Here is a 14,707-nt window from a genome sequence, read left to right as displayed (position 1 = left end):
CTGTCAGGAGATAAGCAAATAGGGCACCTTTTTTTTTTTTTAATCTTATTAATGTCACTGTCCATATAAATTTTTGTTTTTATTTTCTACTTCAAATTTGTCTGTAGTTTTGGATTTAGACATTTAGGACAATATACTAGAATGTACATGTTGTGCGCACATATTTAAAACATAAAAATTGACACTAGTTTCTTTTATATGCTTATTCTGTTAAGTTTCTCATTAGCATCTCCTATTTATGATTGTACTGCATTTTGTCTGGGATTTTATTGCCATACAATAGATACCATAGTTTAAAATGCCTGCCTTCCATGACTGCACAGTTACAGTCAAACATTGCAGTTTTCTAGACAAATTATTTGTTAACGTACATTAATGTTGCCAACTAGATTTTATGAGTAAACCTTTCTTTCATTATTTTCTTGCAGTTCTACATTAGTGTATTTTTTTGTGTAAGTTTCTTAATATCAGTTTATTGTGTTTTTGGTTTTACTTATGTGTTATAATTTTAGACAATTTGCAATTCTGTTTTTATACTTTAAGTCAATGTGGGATTTAATTAAAAGATAAATGAGCCATATGTGTATCACACTCAGATTATATATATATGTGTGTGTTTTTAGGTCTATAAATATGACCCCAATTTTGGTTATAGCTTATCTTGTATATATTCTTTCTTAATCTCATTTTTTTTTTTTTTTTCCTTTTTTGAGATGGAGTGTTGCTCTTGTTGCTAAAGCTGGAGTGCAATGCATGATCTTGGCTCACTGCAACCTCCACCTCCCAGGTTCAAGCGATTCTCTTGCGTCAGCCTCTCATGTACCTGGGATATCAGGCATGTACCACCATGCCCGGCTAATTTTGTATTTTTCTTTTAGTAGAGACAGGGTTTCTCTCATGTTGGTCAGGCTGGTCTTGAACTCCTGACCTCAGGTGATCTGCCTGCCTTGGCCTCCCAAAGTGCTGGGATTACAGGTATGAGCCACCTTGCCCAGCCTCTTAGTTCATTTTCAGTGTTGGCTTTATCTTGTCTTAGTGAGTAGTCCTTGAAATAGCATTATTTTCACCATGTGTTTAATGATGAATACGTATTTCCTTTGTGTGAAAAAACCCTTCTGTGATTTGAAGGTAATTTTCAAGAAAATTTACAGTTCTTTATTTTTTCTAGTTTTTTCAAAAATAATTGTTGTAAAAACATATAACATATAATTTAACTTCTTAAATCTATTTCAATGTACATGTCAGGGCCAGGCATGGTGGTGGCTCACTTCTGTAAGACCAGGATTTTGAGAGGCTAGGAGGATTTCTTGAGCCCAGAAATTTAAGACCAGCCTGGGCAAAATATGGAGACACCCTCTCTACAAACATTTTTATCTAAGAAATAGCCAGGTATGATGGTGTGTACCTGTGGTCCCAGCTACTTGAGAGATTGAAGGGCAGGATTATTTTAGCCTGAGAGTGTAAGGCTGCAGTGAGCCATAATGTGCCACTGCACTGAAGCTTGGGTGACAGATTGAGAGCCTGTCTCAAAAAAACAAAACAAAACAAAACTGTATATTTCAGGCATGTTAACTGTATTAACATAGTTATGCAAAGGACTTCTAGAAATTTTACATCTTGCAAAATTAAAATGCGGTGTCCATTAAATAACATTTACCCACCATTTTATGCTCTCTCTAGCCCTTGACAAACACCCTTCCACTTTCTGTTTTTACAAGTTTGACTATTTTATATATCTAAGTGAAATCTTAACATTCATCATTTCGTTACTAGCTTATTTCAGTTGACATAATCTCAAAGTGTATCTTTAAATGTGACAAGACTTTTTTTTTTTTAAGGTTGAATAATATTCCATTGTATCAAATATGTCTTCAGGGTCCTATGATGCATATTTTAGATATAGATTCATAAATGGAATTGCTATATTTGATAATTTTAAACTATATTTATAACATTATAAAATAATGGGTGTATCCTGCTTTCCACCAACAATCAATAAGTTTTTTTTTTTTTTTTTTTTGAGACGAATTCTTGTTCTGTCGCCCAGGGTGGAGTGCAGTGGCACGATACTGTCACACTCCAACCTCCACCTCCTGGGTTCAAATGATTCTCCTGCCTCAGCCTCCTGACTAGCTGGGATTACAGGCACATGTCACCACACCTGGGTAATTTTTGTATTTTTAGTAAAGACGGGGTTTCACCATGTTAAGCAGTCTGATCTCGAACTCCTGACCTCGTGATCTGCCTGCTTCGGCCTCCCAAAGTGCTGGGATTAAGGTGTGAGCCACTGTGCCCAGCCCAGGGTTTCATTTTTATTGCATTATCAACAGATTTGGTGTTTTTAAAAAATTGATAGTGACCATTTAAGTGAGTGTGAGGGGATTTTGTTTTTCATTGTGATTTTAATGTATTTCTCTACAAATTAGTAATTTTGTGTGTCCTTTCAAATTTTTCATTTGATTTTTTAATGAAATTTTATTTTAATTATTTGTCTATTTCTAAATAAAGTTATTCGACTTTATTGTTCCATTTTACAAGTTGTTTATATTTTTTGGATATTCACTCTTATCACATGTAATTTGTAAATATTTTCACCCATTTTATAGTAGGCGTTATTTCTCTATTAAATGTTTACTTAAATATGCAGAAATTTCTAAGTGTAGTGTAGTAAAATTATTCTGTTTTTTTTTCTTTGTTGCTCATGCATTTAATTATCTAAGAATTTGGCACCAAGACTAATGTCATGTGTTTCATATATGTATGTGTGTATATATATATATAGAGAGAGAGAGAGAGAGAGAGAGGCAGAGAGAGAGAGAGAGAGGCAGAGATGGAGTTTCGCTCTGTCACCCAGGCTGGAGTGTAATGGTGCGATATCGGCTCACTGCAACCCCCACCTCCCGGGTTCAATGGATGCTTCTGCCTCAGCCTCCTGAGTAGCTGAGACTACAGGTGTGCGCCGCCCCACCCGACTATTTTTTGTATTTTTAGTAGAGACGGGTTTTCACCATCTTGGTCAGACTGGTCTGGTCTTGAACTCCTGACCTCGTGATCCACCCATCTTGGCCTCCCAAAGTGCTGGGATTACAGGCATGAGCCACAGTGCCCCGCCTCCCCTATATGTATTTAATAGATTAAAAATTTATGCCGCTGGGCCCGGTGGCTCATGCGAGTAATCCCAGCACTTTGAGAGACCGAGGCGGTCGGATCACGAGGTCAAGATTTCGAGACCAGCCAGGCCAACAAGGTGAAACCCCGTCTCTACTAAAAATGCAAAAAATTAGCCGGGTGTGGTGGCGGGCGCCTGTAGTCCCAGCTACTTGGGAGGCTGAGGCAGGAGAATGGCTTGAACCCGGGAGGCGAAGCTTGCAGTGAGCCGAGATCGTGCTACTGCAGTCCAGCCTGGGCGACTGAGCAAGACTCCGTCTCAAAAAAAAAAATAAATAAATACATAAATAAGCCAGGCGCTGTGCCCGGTGCCTGTAATCCCAGCTACTTGGGTGGCTGAAGCAAGATAATTGTTTGAACCCGGGGGCGGAGGTTGCAGTGATCTGAGACTGTGCCACTGCACTCCAGCCTGGGCAACAGAGTGAGATTCAATCTCAAAACAACAACAACAACAAACAACGACAACAAAAAAGTTATCTTCTTGTGTCTAATTAAAAGATTTTCACATATGGTTTAAGGAAATAATTGATCTTTATTTTATCAGTATGGATATTCAGTTTTTAACACAATTTTTTGAAAAGATTATCTTCTGTTGTGTGCTCATGTCAATTTTGTGGGAGATTATTTGGCCATGTACAGAAGAGTTCATTTCTGGGCTCTACTCTCTTCTTTCATTTGTTTATCTGTCTTTGTGTGAGTACCACATTGTTTTTGTTCTTGTTGCTTTTAATATGTTTCAAAATCAGAAGTTATAATGCCTCTTTGTATTTTTCGGTGGGTGGTTGGCTATAGTTCATAATAAAATTTTAACATCTCAAACAATATTTCTTTAAAAAACTACTATTGGGAGTTTTATAAAGATTATATTGAATTTGTCTACCACTGTAGGTTGTATTGACATTTTTGAAACATTAAATTTTTTTATTCCTGAGCAAAAATATGTTGAAGAGTGTTTTATTTTAATGTATTTTGGGATTTTTCCATTTTAATCTCCAGTTTAATATAGTTTTCATCAGAAAACACAAAGTGGATAATACTGATCTTCTTAAATTTATTTGTTTTTTTGTGTGTGTTTGTTGTTTTTGTTTGATGACAGGATCTTACTCTGTCACCCAGGCTGGAGTGTATTGGCATAATCTTGACTCACAGCGGCCTCAACCTACTGGGCTCAAGTTATCTTTCCACCTAAGCCTCTCAAGTAGTTGGGACTACAAAGTACCACGTCTAAATAATTATTTGATTATTTTGTAGGGATAGGGTCTCACTGTGTTGCCCACGCTGGCCAGAAACTTTTAGCTCTAAGTGATCCTCACACATTGGTCTCTCTAAGTGTTGGGATTATGGGCATAAGCTACACCACCCACCTGACATTCTTAAATTTAATAAAACTTAGTGTGTATCATAACAGAATACACCAGGTGCAAATAAGAATATTGTGTATTCCCTTGCTTTTGACTGAAAAGTTTTGTACGTGTCTGTTAAACCTAGTTGGTCTACAATATGGTTTTGATGTTGATGTTACCCAAACCTTATGCTACAATTAATTCTAAATGTTAGATGTCGGACCTGGTAGGAGGTGTTTGGGTCATGGGGCAAAGTCTTTATGAATAGTTTGGCACCATCCTCTTGGTAATCAAAATGTGTATGCTTTATTAATTCAAATGAAAGCTGGTTTATTAGAAGAACGTGGCTCCTTCACCTCATACTTGCTCTGTCTGTTATCATGTGGTACGTACAATTAATCTTCACCTTCCACCATGATTGTAAGCTTGCTGACACTCTCACCAGAAGCAGATGCTGGTACACACTTTTTATACAATCTGCTGAATTGTGAGCCAAATAAACTTCCTTTTTTATAAATTATCCACTCTCAGGTATTCCTCTATATGCAGAATAATAAATACAGTGTATAGTGTTGTCTAGGTTTTCTGTTTTCTTATTCCTTTTTATATGAATCTTCTATTATTGAAAATGGGATCTTGGTGTCTACAATTACCATTTTCATTCTGTTTTAAATATTCTATGGAAGATCTTTCAGGGTTTTAAGCATCATCATTATGATAGTAAAGATTTCTGTATTTGTATATTTACATTTAATAGAGAGTTTTATTTTATATATGATTTTATGATACTGTCCAGTAGTTTTTTTTTAAACAAAACTGACTCATGTTAGCATTTCTTATTGTTATATGCAGAGTCTCACGTTACTCAGGCTGATCTGAAACTCCTGGTTTCTAGTGTTCTAACAGACTTGCCTCCTAAAACTGTAGGATTACAGGCAGAGCCCACGGAGCCTGGACACCATGTAGCACTTTTTTGTAGAACTATGCTAGTGGTGATGAACATTCTCACTTTTTATTTTGGAAATTTTTTATTTTCATCTTCTTTTTAAAGTGAAATAAATTTAAATCAAGTATTATTGGTTAGAGTTTTTTTTTTTCTTTTGTTACATCAAAATTTGGGAAGTTCTCACCCTTTTTTATTTTCAAGTAACCTCTGTATTATTTTTTTCCATATTCTAAGATTTTCTTAATATGTTAATCTAGTTGATGGTATCTAATAAGGTTCACATTCCATGTTTTAATTTGGTTTTGCAATTTTGTATTTTTGTGTTTTATATTTTAGGGTATGCCACCACACATTTATATATGCTTTGATATTTTAGTATAATAATTGTGCATGCCAATATGTAACTTTATACAATTTAAGACAGTCTGGAGCAAAATCAAATATGATTGAGCCATATGTCTTTTTCCAATAGAATTATCTCTATATTTGTTTGCCAGTATAAATGTTATCTTTGTATTTTTTATAACTTGTATATTTGTTGTGTAGGTTTGTTGTGAATGATTTTCTAATCCTGTGTAGCTCAGTAGTCATAAAATTCTTACAGTTTCAACATCCTATTTATTTATGAATCTATATTTTTTTTGTGGGAGAAACACTTTTAAATGTGAATATAATTTAAAACTATCATAACTCTATACATCTTTTAGTTATTATTATTTTTACTTGTCAAAAACAAAATTTACCACAAAATATATTTAAATATGTAGTCTTATTAATCATCTTGAAATTTTCATGCAACATTTTGCTAAAATGTTTTTATCTTGAAAGCTAAATGTTAATACATATTAACTACCAAATTTTTTTTTTTTTTTCTTGAGACGGAATTTTGCTCCTTTTGCCCAGGCTGGAGTGCAATGGCACGATCTTGGCTCACCGCAACCTCCGCCTCCCGGGTTCAAGCGATTCTCCTGCCTCAGCCTTTTGAGTAGCTGGGATTACAGGCATGTGCCACCACACACAGCTAATTTTGTATTTTTAGTAGAGACGAGTTTTTTCCATGTTGGTCAGGCTGGTCTCGAACTCCTGACCTCATGATCTGCCTCAGCCTCCCAAGTAGCTGGGATTACAGGCACACGCCACCACACCTGGCTAATTTTTGTAGTTTTAGTAGAGACGGGGTTTTGCAATGTTGGCCAGGCTTGTCTCGAACTCCTGACCTTAGGTGATCTGTCCGCCTTGGCCTCCCAAAGTACCTAAAATACAGGTGTGAGCCACCATGCCTGGCCTGGCACATCAGTTTTATTTTGCGGCTTCAAAGATTTTTTTTTTTGTCTGTGACTTTTGAAATCGTGCTTATATATGTGTTTATTATAAATATCTTTCTGTGATCCTAGTTTGTTGAGCTTCTTTATATTTACATCATTTTTTCTTGCTTTTAGGATCAGTTTTTATATTTTTACCTCCACAATTTCTGTTTTTTTGAAATCGTAAATATTTTTGTTCTCATCCTCATTTTTCTGATTCTCTGTAGTTGTCTCTGTTCCTATTTTAATCAGTATTATTCAATTTATTATCAATTCTTAAAATTAATGTATATATCTTTTTATGGTTTCTTTCTGAAATTTTTATATTTTTGGTGGAATCATATTGCCCTATTTTGTATATATTATAATCTTTGATTGAGATGTGGACATCAAAAAAAGCTACCTGTCAAAGTCTTTATAATGTAGTTTTGTCCTGGCATAGTCTGAAAACAACTATCTTGTCTAATGATTAGGGGAATTTCTCCAATATGTTCTTAGGGTATGTGTTGTCTGAAATTTTGTGTTTATTTTTAATTAAGAGGGTTTACTCATGTTACTTTGTAGGAGTCAGTAATCACTTGCTATGCCTGTTTCCTTTCTGTGGTACTGTGGTCTCTCTGCTGCTGTAACATTTTTCTTTGGTTTCAGCACTCAAACTGTCATTCCAAATTATGCCATGGTTTCTCTCAACACTTTATGTCATAAGAGACAGAAACCAGTGTCAGGAAAAGCCCCTAAAAGCTAGAAATAAAAATGAATGGGCTAGTATTTTACCTTTCTTTTAAAACAGAAACCAAGAGTTGGCAATTTACCTCTAAAGGCACTCTATTATAATGGGAAGCAGGAAAAGCTGTGTCGGGTAAATTTAACAGATTTCTTTTTTTTCTGTGTGGTTTTTTGCATTGTGCTCACCCAAGACACTGCACACACTTATTAATATAGACGTAATTTGATCTGTATGTTTTTGTTACATATATATGCCTATGAAAGAATTAGGGCCTGTGCAAGAGAATGGCATGAACCCTGGAGGCGGGGCTTGCAGTGAGGCGAGATCACACCACTGCACTTCAGCCTGGGCGACAGAGTGAGACTCATCTCAAAAAAATAAATAAATAAATAAATAAATAAATAAATAAATAAAAAGACTTAGGGCCTGTGGTATTTTGCAGTGCTATTTTGTTTATGTAGTTTGTGTAATTTTATAGGTAAGATTTTTAAACTATATTCATTTGAGTCCGGTCAGTGGAGTAATTTATTATTTTTAATTTTTTTTCAGCTATATGTCCTCATTTTGCTCAAGACTTTTGGCCAGAGCAGGGCATGGAAGATTCTTTTCAAAAAGTATTACTGAGAAAATATGAAAAATGTGGACATGAGAATTTACAGTTAAGAAAAAGTTGTAAAAGTGTGGATGAGTGTAAAGTGCACAGAGGTTGTTATAGTAAACTTAACCAGTGTTTCACAACTACCCGGAGCAAAGTATTTCAATGTGGTAAATATTTGAAAGTCTTTCATAAATTTTTAAATTCAAACAGACATACGATAAGTATTACAGAGAAGTCCTACAAATGTAAAGAATGTGAAAAAATCTTTCATTGGTCCTCAACCCTTACTAATCATAAGAAAATTCATACTGAAGATAAACCCTACAAATGTGAAGAATGTGGCAAAGCTTTTAAGCAACTCTCAACCCTTATTACGCATAAAATAACCTGTGCTGAAGAGAAAATCTACAAGTGTGAAGAGTGTGGCAAAACTTTTAATCAGTCCTCAAATCTGACTACATGTAAGATAATTCATTCTGGACAGAAACCTTACAAGTGTGAACAATGTGGCAAAGCATTTATCTGGCTCTCAACCCTTACTGGGCATAAGAAAATTCATACTAGAGGAAAACCTTGCAAGTATGAAGAATGTGGCAAAGCATTTATTTGCTCCCCAACCCTAACTAGACGTAAGAGGATACACACTGAAGAGAAACTCTACAAATGTGAAGAATGTGGCAAAGCATTTCTATGGTCCTCAACCCTAACTAGACATAAGAGGATACACACTGGAGAGAAACCCTACAAATGTGAAGAATGTGGCAAAGCTTTTAGGCAATCCTCAACCCTTACTAAACATAAGAGGATACACACTGGAGAGAAACCCTACAAATGTGAAGAATGTGGCAAAGCTTTTAGGCAGTCCTTAACCCTTACTAAACATAAGATAATTCATAGTGGAGAGAAACACTACAAATGTAAAGAATGTGGCAAAACTTTTAAGCAATTCTCAACCCTTACTACACATAAAATAATTCATGCTGGAAAGAAATGCTACAAATGTGAAGAATGTGGCAAAGCTTTTAATCAATCCTCAAGTCTTTCTACACATAAGATAATTCATACTGGGGAGAAGTCTTACAAGTGTGAAGAATGTGGCAAAGCATTTATATGGTCCTCAACCCTAACTAGACATAAGAGGATACATACTGGAGAGAAGCCCTGCAAATGTGAAGAATGTGGCAAAGCTTTTAGCCATTCCTCAACCCTTGCTAAACATAAGAGAATTCATACTGGAGAGAAACCCTACAAATGTAAAGAATGTGGCAAAGCTTTTAGCAATTCCTCAACCCTTACTAATCATAAGATAACTCATACTGAAGAGAAACCCTACAAATGTAAAGAATGTGGCAAAGCTTTTAAGCGACTCTCAACCCTTACTAAACATAAAATAATACATGCTGGAGAGAAACTCTACAAATGTGAAGAATGTGGTAAAGCTTTTAATCGATCTTCAAATCTTACTGCACATAAGATAATTCATACTGGAGAGAAACCTTATAAGTGTGAAGAATGTGGCAAAGCATTTATCTGGTCCTCAAGCCTTACTAAACATAAAAGAATTCATACTAGAGAGAAACTCTTCAAATGTAAAGAATGTGACAAAGCATTTATATGGTCTTCAACCCTAACTAGACATAAAAGGATACACACTGGAGAGAAGCCCTACAAATGTGAAGAATGTGGCAAAGCTTTTAACCATTCCTCAACCCTTACTAAACATAAGACAATTCATACTGGAGAGAAACCCTACAAATGTAAAGAATGTGGCAAAGCTTTTAAGATTCCCTCAACCCTTGCTAAACATAAAATAATATATGCTGGAGAGAAACTCTACAAATGTGAAGAATGTGGCAAAGCTTTAAATCAATCTTCTAATCTTACTACACATAAGGTAATTAATACTAAAGAGAAACCTAACAAGAGTGAAGAATGTGGCAAAGCATTTGTCTGGTCCTCAACCCTTACTGAACATAAGAGAATTCATACCAGAGAGAAACCCTACAAATGTGAAGAATGTGGCAAAGCATTTAGCCAACCCTCACACCTCACTACACATAAGAGGATGCACACTGGAGAGAAACCCTACAAATGTGAAGAATGTGGCAAAGCTTTTAGCCAATCCTCAACCCTTACTACACATAAGATAATTCATACTGGAGAGAAACCCTACAAATGTGAAGAATGTGGCAAAGCTTTTAGGAAATCTTCAACTCTTACTGAACATAAGATAATTCATACTGGAGAGAAGCCCTACAAATGTGAAGAATGTGGCAAAGCCTTTAGCCAATCCTCAACCCTAACTAGACATAAGAGGATGCACACTGGGGAGAAACCCTACAAATGTGAAGAATGTGGCAAAGCTTTTAATCGATCCTCAAAGCTTACTACACATAAGATAATTCATACTGGAGAGAAACCTTACAAGTGTGAAGAATGTGGCAAAGCATTTATATCATCCTCAACCCTTACTGGACATAAGAGAATTCATACTAGAGAGAAACCCTACAAATGTGAAGAATGTGGCAAAGCATTTAGCCAATCCTCAACCCTAACTAGACATAAGAGGATGCACACTGGAGAGAAACCCTACAAATGTGAAGAGTGTGGCAAAGCCTTTAAAGAGTCCTCAGCTCTTACTAAACATAAGATAATTCACACTGGAGAGAAACCCTACAAATGTGAAAAATGTGGCAAAGGCTTTAACCAGTCTTCAATCCTTACTAACCATAAGAAAATTCATACTAGAGAGAAACCCTACACATGTAAAGAATGTGGGAAATCTTTTAACCGGTCCTCAACCTTTACTAAACATAAGGTAATTCATACTGGAGTAAAACTCTACAAATGTGAAGAATGTGGCAAATCCTTTTTCTGGTCCTCAGCCCTAATCAGACATAAGAAAATTCATACTGGACAGCAACCCTACAAACAGGAAAAATTTGGCAAAACCTTTAACCAGTTTTCACACCTTACTACAGATAAGATAACTCGTATTGGAGAGAAATCTTAGAAGTGTGAATAATGTGGTAAAAGTCTATAAAAAGTCCTGAATTCTTAACAGACGTAAGATTATTCATACTGGAGAGAAACTCTACAAACCTGAAAGATGTGCCAGTGCTTTTGACAACTCAAACTTTCCTAAACATCAAGAAAATCATACTGCTGAGAAATCCTAGAAATGTGAAGAATACGACAAAGCATCTAAATGATTGTCACACTTGATTGTAGGTAAGATAATTCATACTGGAGAAAACTACCAGTGTGAACAATGTGGCCAAACTTTGAACCAATGCTCACACCTTAATGAACAGGAAAGTATTTATATTTGAGAAAAAGTGTACAAATATAGACAAAGTAAAAATGCCATTAATACCTGCTCACATCTTACTCAAAATCAGAGCGTTCATACTAAATAAAAACATTAGAAGTGTAATTACTGTCAAAAGATCGATCAGAAAATATGTCTTTAAAGTAAGAAGAGTATTTTGAAAAAGCATTACAAATATGAAGAGGCATTATTTATGACCTTTTCTATGGAAAGGTAAGGACCATTAAAATGTAAGATGCATGATGAAAACTTAAGTAGAGAGGAGCTTTGTGGTTAACTTGTAATATTGAGTGACGCATGAGGTAGGTGTTCAGATTAGTATTCTTCTGCATTATTATGAAAGGAAAACATTCTTAATTTTAGTTAAAATTTAGTATGATTGTATTTTTATGAAATATTGCAGTATATTTTAAAATTATAAATTACATGTGAACTTAACTTTTCAACTCAACATTTTTAACATGTTAAATACTATAGTGAATTCAATGAAGTGTTATTATGCCTCTAACTTTAACCTATTCCACCTTACTCAAGGGTGTAAGTAAAAGATGGTAAAAATACACTGTTTGGTAAGATAAATGGATTGACATCTCTTGTAATCTTTTTTGCCAGTGACTTAATTGCCATTAAGTTAAAGAATATTGTTCCTTTAGGTTAAATTTTTATTTTTATTTTCACATTTAAATGTATTCTTAATTTTTGTGGATACCTAATATGTGTACATATTTATGCCCTATATGGTATATTTTGATACAGGCATACAATATATAACCATTACATTAGACTAAATGCAGTCTCCATTACCTCTAGCATTTATTCTTTGTATTACAAACAATTCAATTCTACAGTTTTAGTTATTTTTAAATGTACAATTCAATTATTATTGACTACAGGATTATTTTTATGGTCATAATAAAAATTATATACAAACATAAGTAAAATACATACATTTCTGAGTCCCGAATAAATCTTTAAAATTTTTTTAATATATTTTTCTTTGAACATGTGGCCTCTGCCTGCAAGAACATATGGACTGTTAGTATTGATTTACATTGAGTTAAAAATACACATCTATTAGTCTAAAGATGAATCTTAGGTGTAAATAAATTCTGGAGTGTGAGTATAAGTTTGAAACTATAGGAGAAAAAAAGCAATACTGGAACAAAATAAATCATTTTAAGAAGGTGTCTAATTTACTAGAAAACAAAAATTCTCAAAAATGCTGAAAGCAAATTTATGCTGTCTGCTTTGTATTGAATTTATTACTGTAAAATTCTCTGTTTTAACTTGACCGGCACTCATGATGAACCCTAATTTTCTTTTTTGTTTAATAGGTTTTTTTTTAAATTTTTGTTTTTGTTGTTTGTTTGTTTGTTTTTGAGACAGAGTCTTAATCCATCTCCCAGGCTAGAGTGCAATGGTGCAGTCTGGGCTCACTGCAACCTCTGCCTTTCAGGTTCAAGCAATTCCCCTGCCTCAGCCTCCTGAGTAGCTGAGATTACAGGCACGTGCCACCATGCCCGGCTAATTTTTGTATTTTTAGTAGAAACGGGGTTTCACCATTTTGGTCAGGCTGGTCTCAAATTCCTGACCTCATGATCAACCCGTCTCAGCCTCCCAAAGTGCTGGGATTACAGGTGTGAGCCACCTTGCCTGGGCTAATTTTTGTATTTTTAGTAGAGACAAGGTTTCACCATGTTGGTTAAACTGGTCTCCAAAGCGTGACCTCAGGTGATCACTCACTTCGGTTTCCCAAAGTGCTGGGATTACAGGCATGAGGTACCAGGCCTGGCCTGTGTAATAGTTTGTTTTTTTTTGTTTGTTTGTTTTTTTTGAGACGGAGTCTCGCTCTGTCGCCCAGGCTGGAGTGCAGTGGCCGCATCTCAGCTCACTGCAAGCTCCGCCTCCCGGGTCTACGCCATTCTCCTGCCTCAGCCTCCCGAGTAGCTGGGACTACAGGCGCCCGCCACCTCACCCGGCTAGTTTTTTGTATTTTTTAGTAGAGACGGGGTTTCACCGTATTTAGCCAGGCTGGTCTCGATCTCCTGACCTTGTGATCCGCCCGTCTCGGCCTCCCAAAGTGCTGGGATTACAGGCTTGAGCCACTGCGCCCGGCCTGTGTAATAGTTTATGAAGAATTCATTATGTGAGCCTGTCTGTAATTATAAGAATTTTTTTTAAATTTTATTGTTCCATAAGTTACTTATATACAGGTGGTATTTGGTTAGTTGAGTAAGTTCTTTAGTGGTGATTTGTGAGATCCTGGTGCACCCAAGCAGTATACACTGCACCATATATGTTGTATTTTATCCCTTCCCCTTTCACTCTTCCCCCCAAGTACCCAAAGTCCATTGTATTATTCTTATGCCTTTGCATCCTCATAGCATACCTCCCACATATCAGTGAGAACATATGATATTTGTTTTACCATTAGAATAATAGTCTCCAGTCTTCTCCACGACATTGCAAATGCTGTTAATTCATTCCTTTTTATTGTTGAGTAGTATTCCAACATATATATGTGTGTACGTGTGTATATATATACACACACATTATACCTACTATATATATATATGTACACAGGCATACACATACACAGACACATATGTATGTATCTCACAGATTCTTTACCCACCCGTTAATTCATGGGCGTTTCAGTTGGTTCCATGATTTTACAGTTGTGAATTGTGCTGCTAGAAACACACATGTGCAAGTACCTTTTTCAAATAATGACTTCTTTTTCTCTGGGTAGATACTCAGTAGTGGGATTGCTGGATCAAATGGTAGTTCTACTTTTAGTTGTTTACAGAATCTCCACACTGGTTTCCATATGTGTTTATATGTTTTCTATAGTGGCTGTACTAGTTTACATTCCCACCAGCAGCATGGATGTGTTCTCTGATTGCCACATCCACGCCAACATCTACAGTTGTTTGATCTTTTGACTGTGGTTATTCTTGCAGGAATAAGGTGGTATTGCATTGTGGATTTGATTTGTATTTCTTTGATCATTAGTGATGTTAACCACTTTTTATATGTTTGTTGGCCATCTTCTTTTGAGGATTTTCTATTCATGTCCTTACCCCACTTTTTGATGGGGTTGTTTTTATTCTCTTTTTTCCTTACTGATTTGTTTGTTTGTTTTAGATTCTGGATATTAATCTTTTGTCAGACGTATAATTGAGTTTGTTGTAGATTCTGGATATTAATCCATTGTCAGGTGTATAGATTGTGCAGATTTTCTCCCACTGTGTGAGTTGTGTTTACTCTGCTGACTGTTCCTTTTGCCA

At 35.6% G+C, this 14,707-nt stretch overlaps 2 protein-coding genes across 6 annotated transcripts in view; both read left to right on the top strand.

Moving 5' to 3' along the window:
- The window catches only part of LOC126942223 (zinc finger protein 724), a 715,842-nt gene that overhangs the window by 200,485 nt on the left and 500,650 nt on the right, over positions 1–14,707 (top strand). The gene's annotated exons all lie outside the window — the stretch shown is intronic.
- Positions 1–14,707, top strand: part of ZNF91 (zinc finger protein 91) — a 227,612-nt gene that overhangs the window by 200,487 nt on the left and 12,418 nt on the right. For 2 of the 5 annotated variants that reach the window (XM_050769479.1, XM_050769477.1), the window contains exon 4: positions 8,038–11,317. In XM_050769479.1, the coding sequence (XP_050625436.1) occupies positions 8,038–11,099 (3,062 nt within the window). In that variant the 3' untranslated portion in view covers positions 11,100–11,317. Of the gene's footprint in view, positions 1–8,037; positions 12,347–14,707 lie in introns of those variants that run through there. The other 3 variants (XM_050769481.1, XM_050769480.1, XM_050769476.1) reach the window with 2 other exon arrangements.

The sequence above is a fragment of the Macaca thibetana genome, chromosome 19 (genome assembly GCF_024542745.1).
Source record: "Macaca thibetana thibetana isolate TM-01 chromosome 19, ASM2454274v1, whole genome shotgun sequence".
In the NCBI taxonomy this organism is placed as follows: domain Eukaryota; kingdom Metazoa; phylum Chordata; class Mammalia; order Primates; family Cercopithecidae; genus Macaca; species Macaca thibetana.
This window is presented reverse-complemented; position numbering and strand designations above follow the sequence as displayed.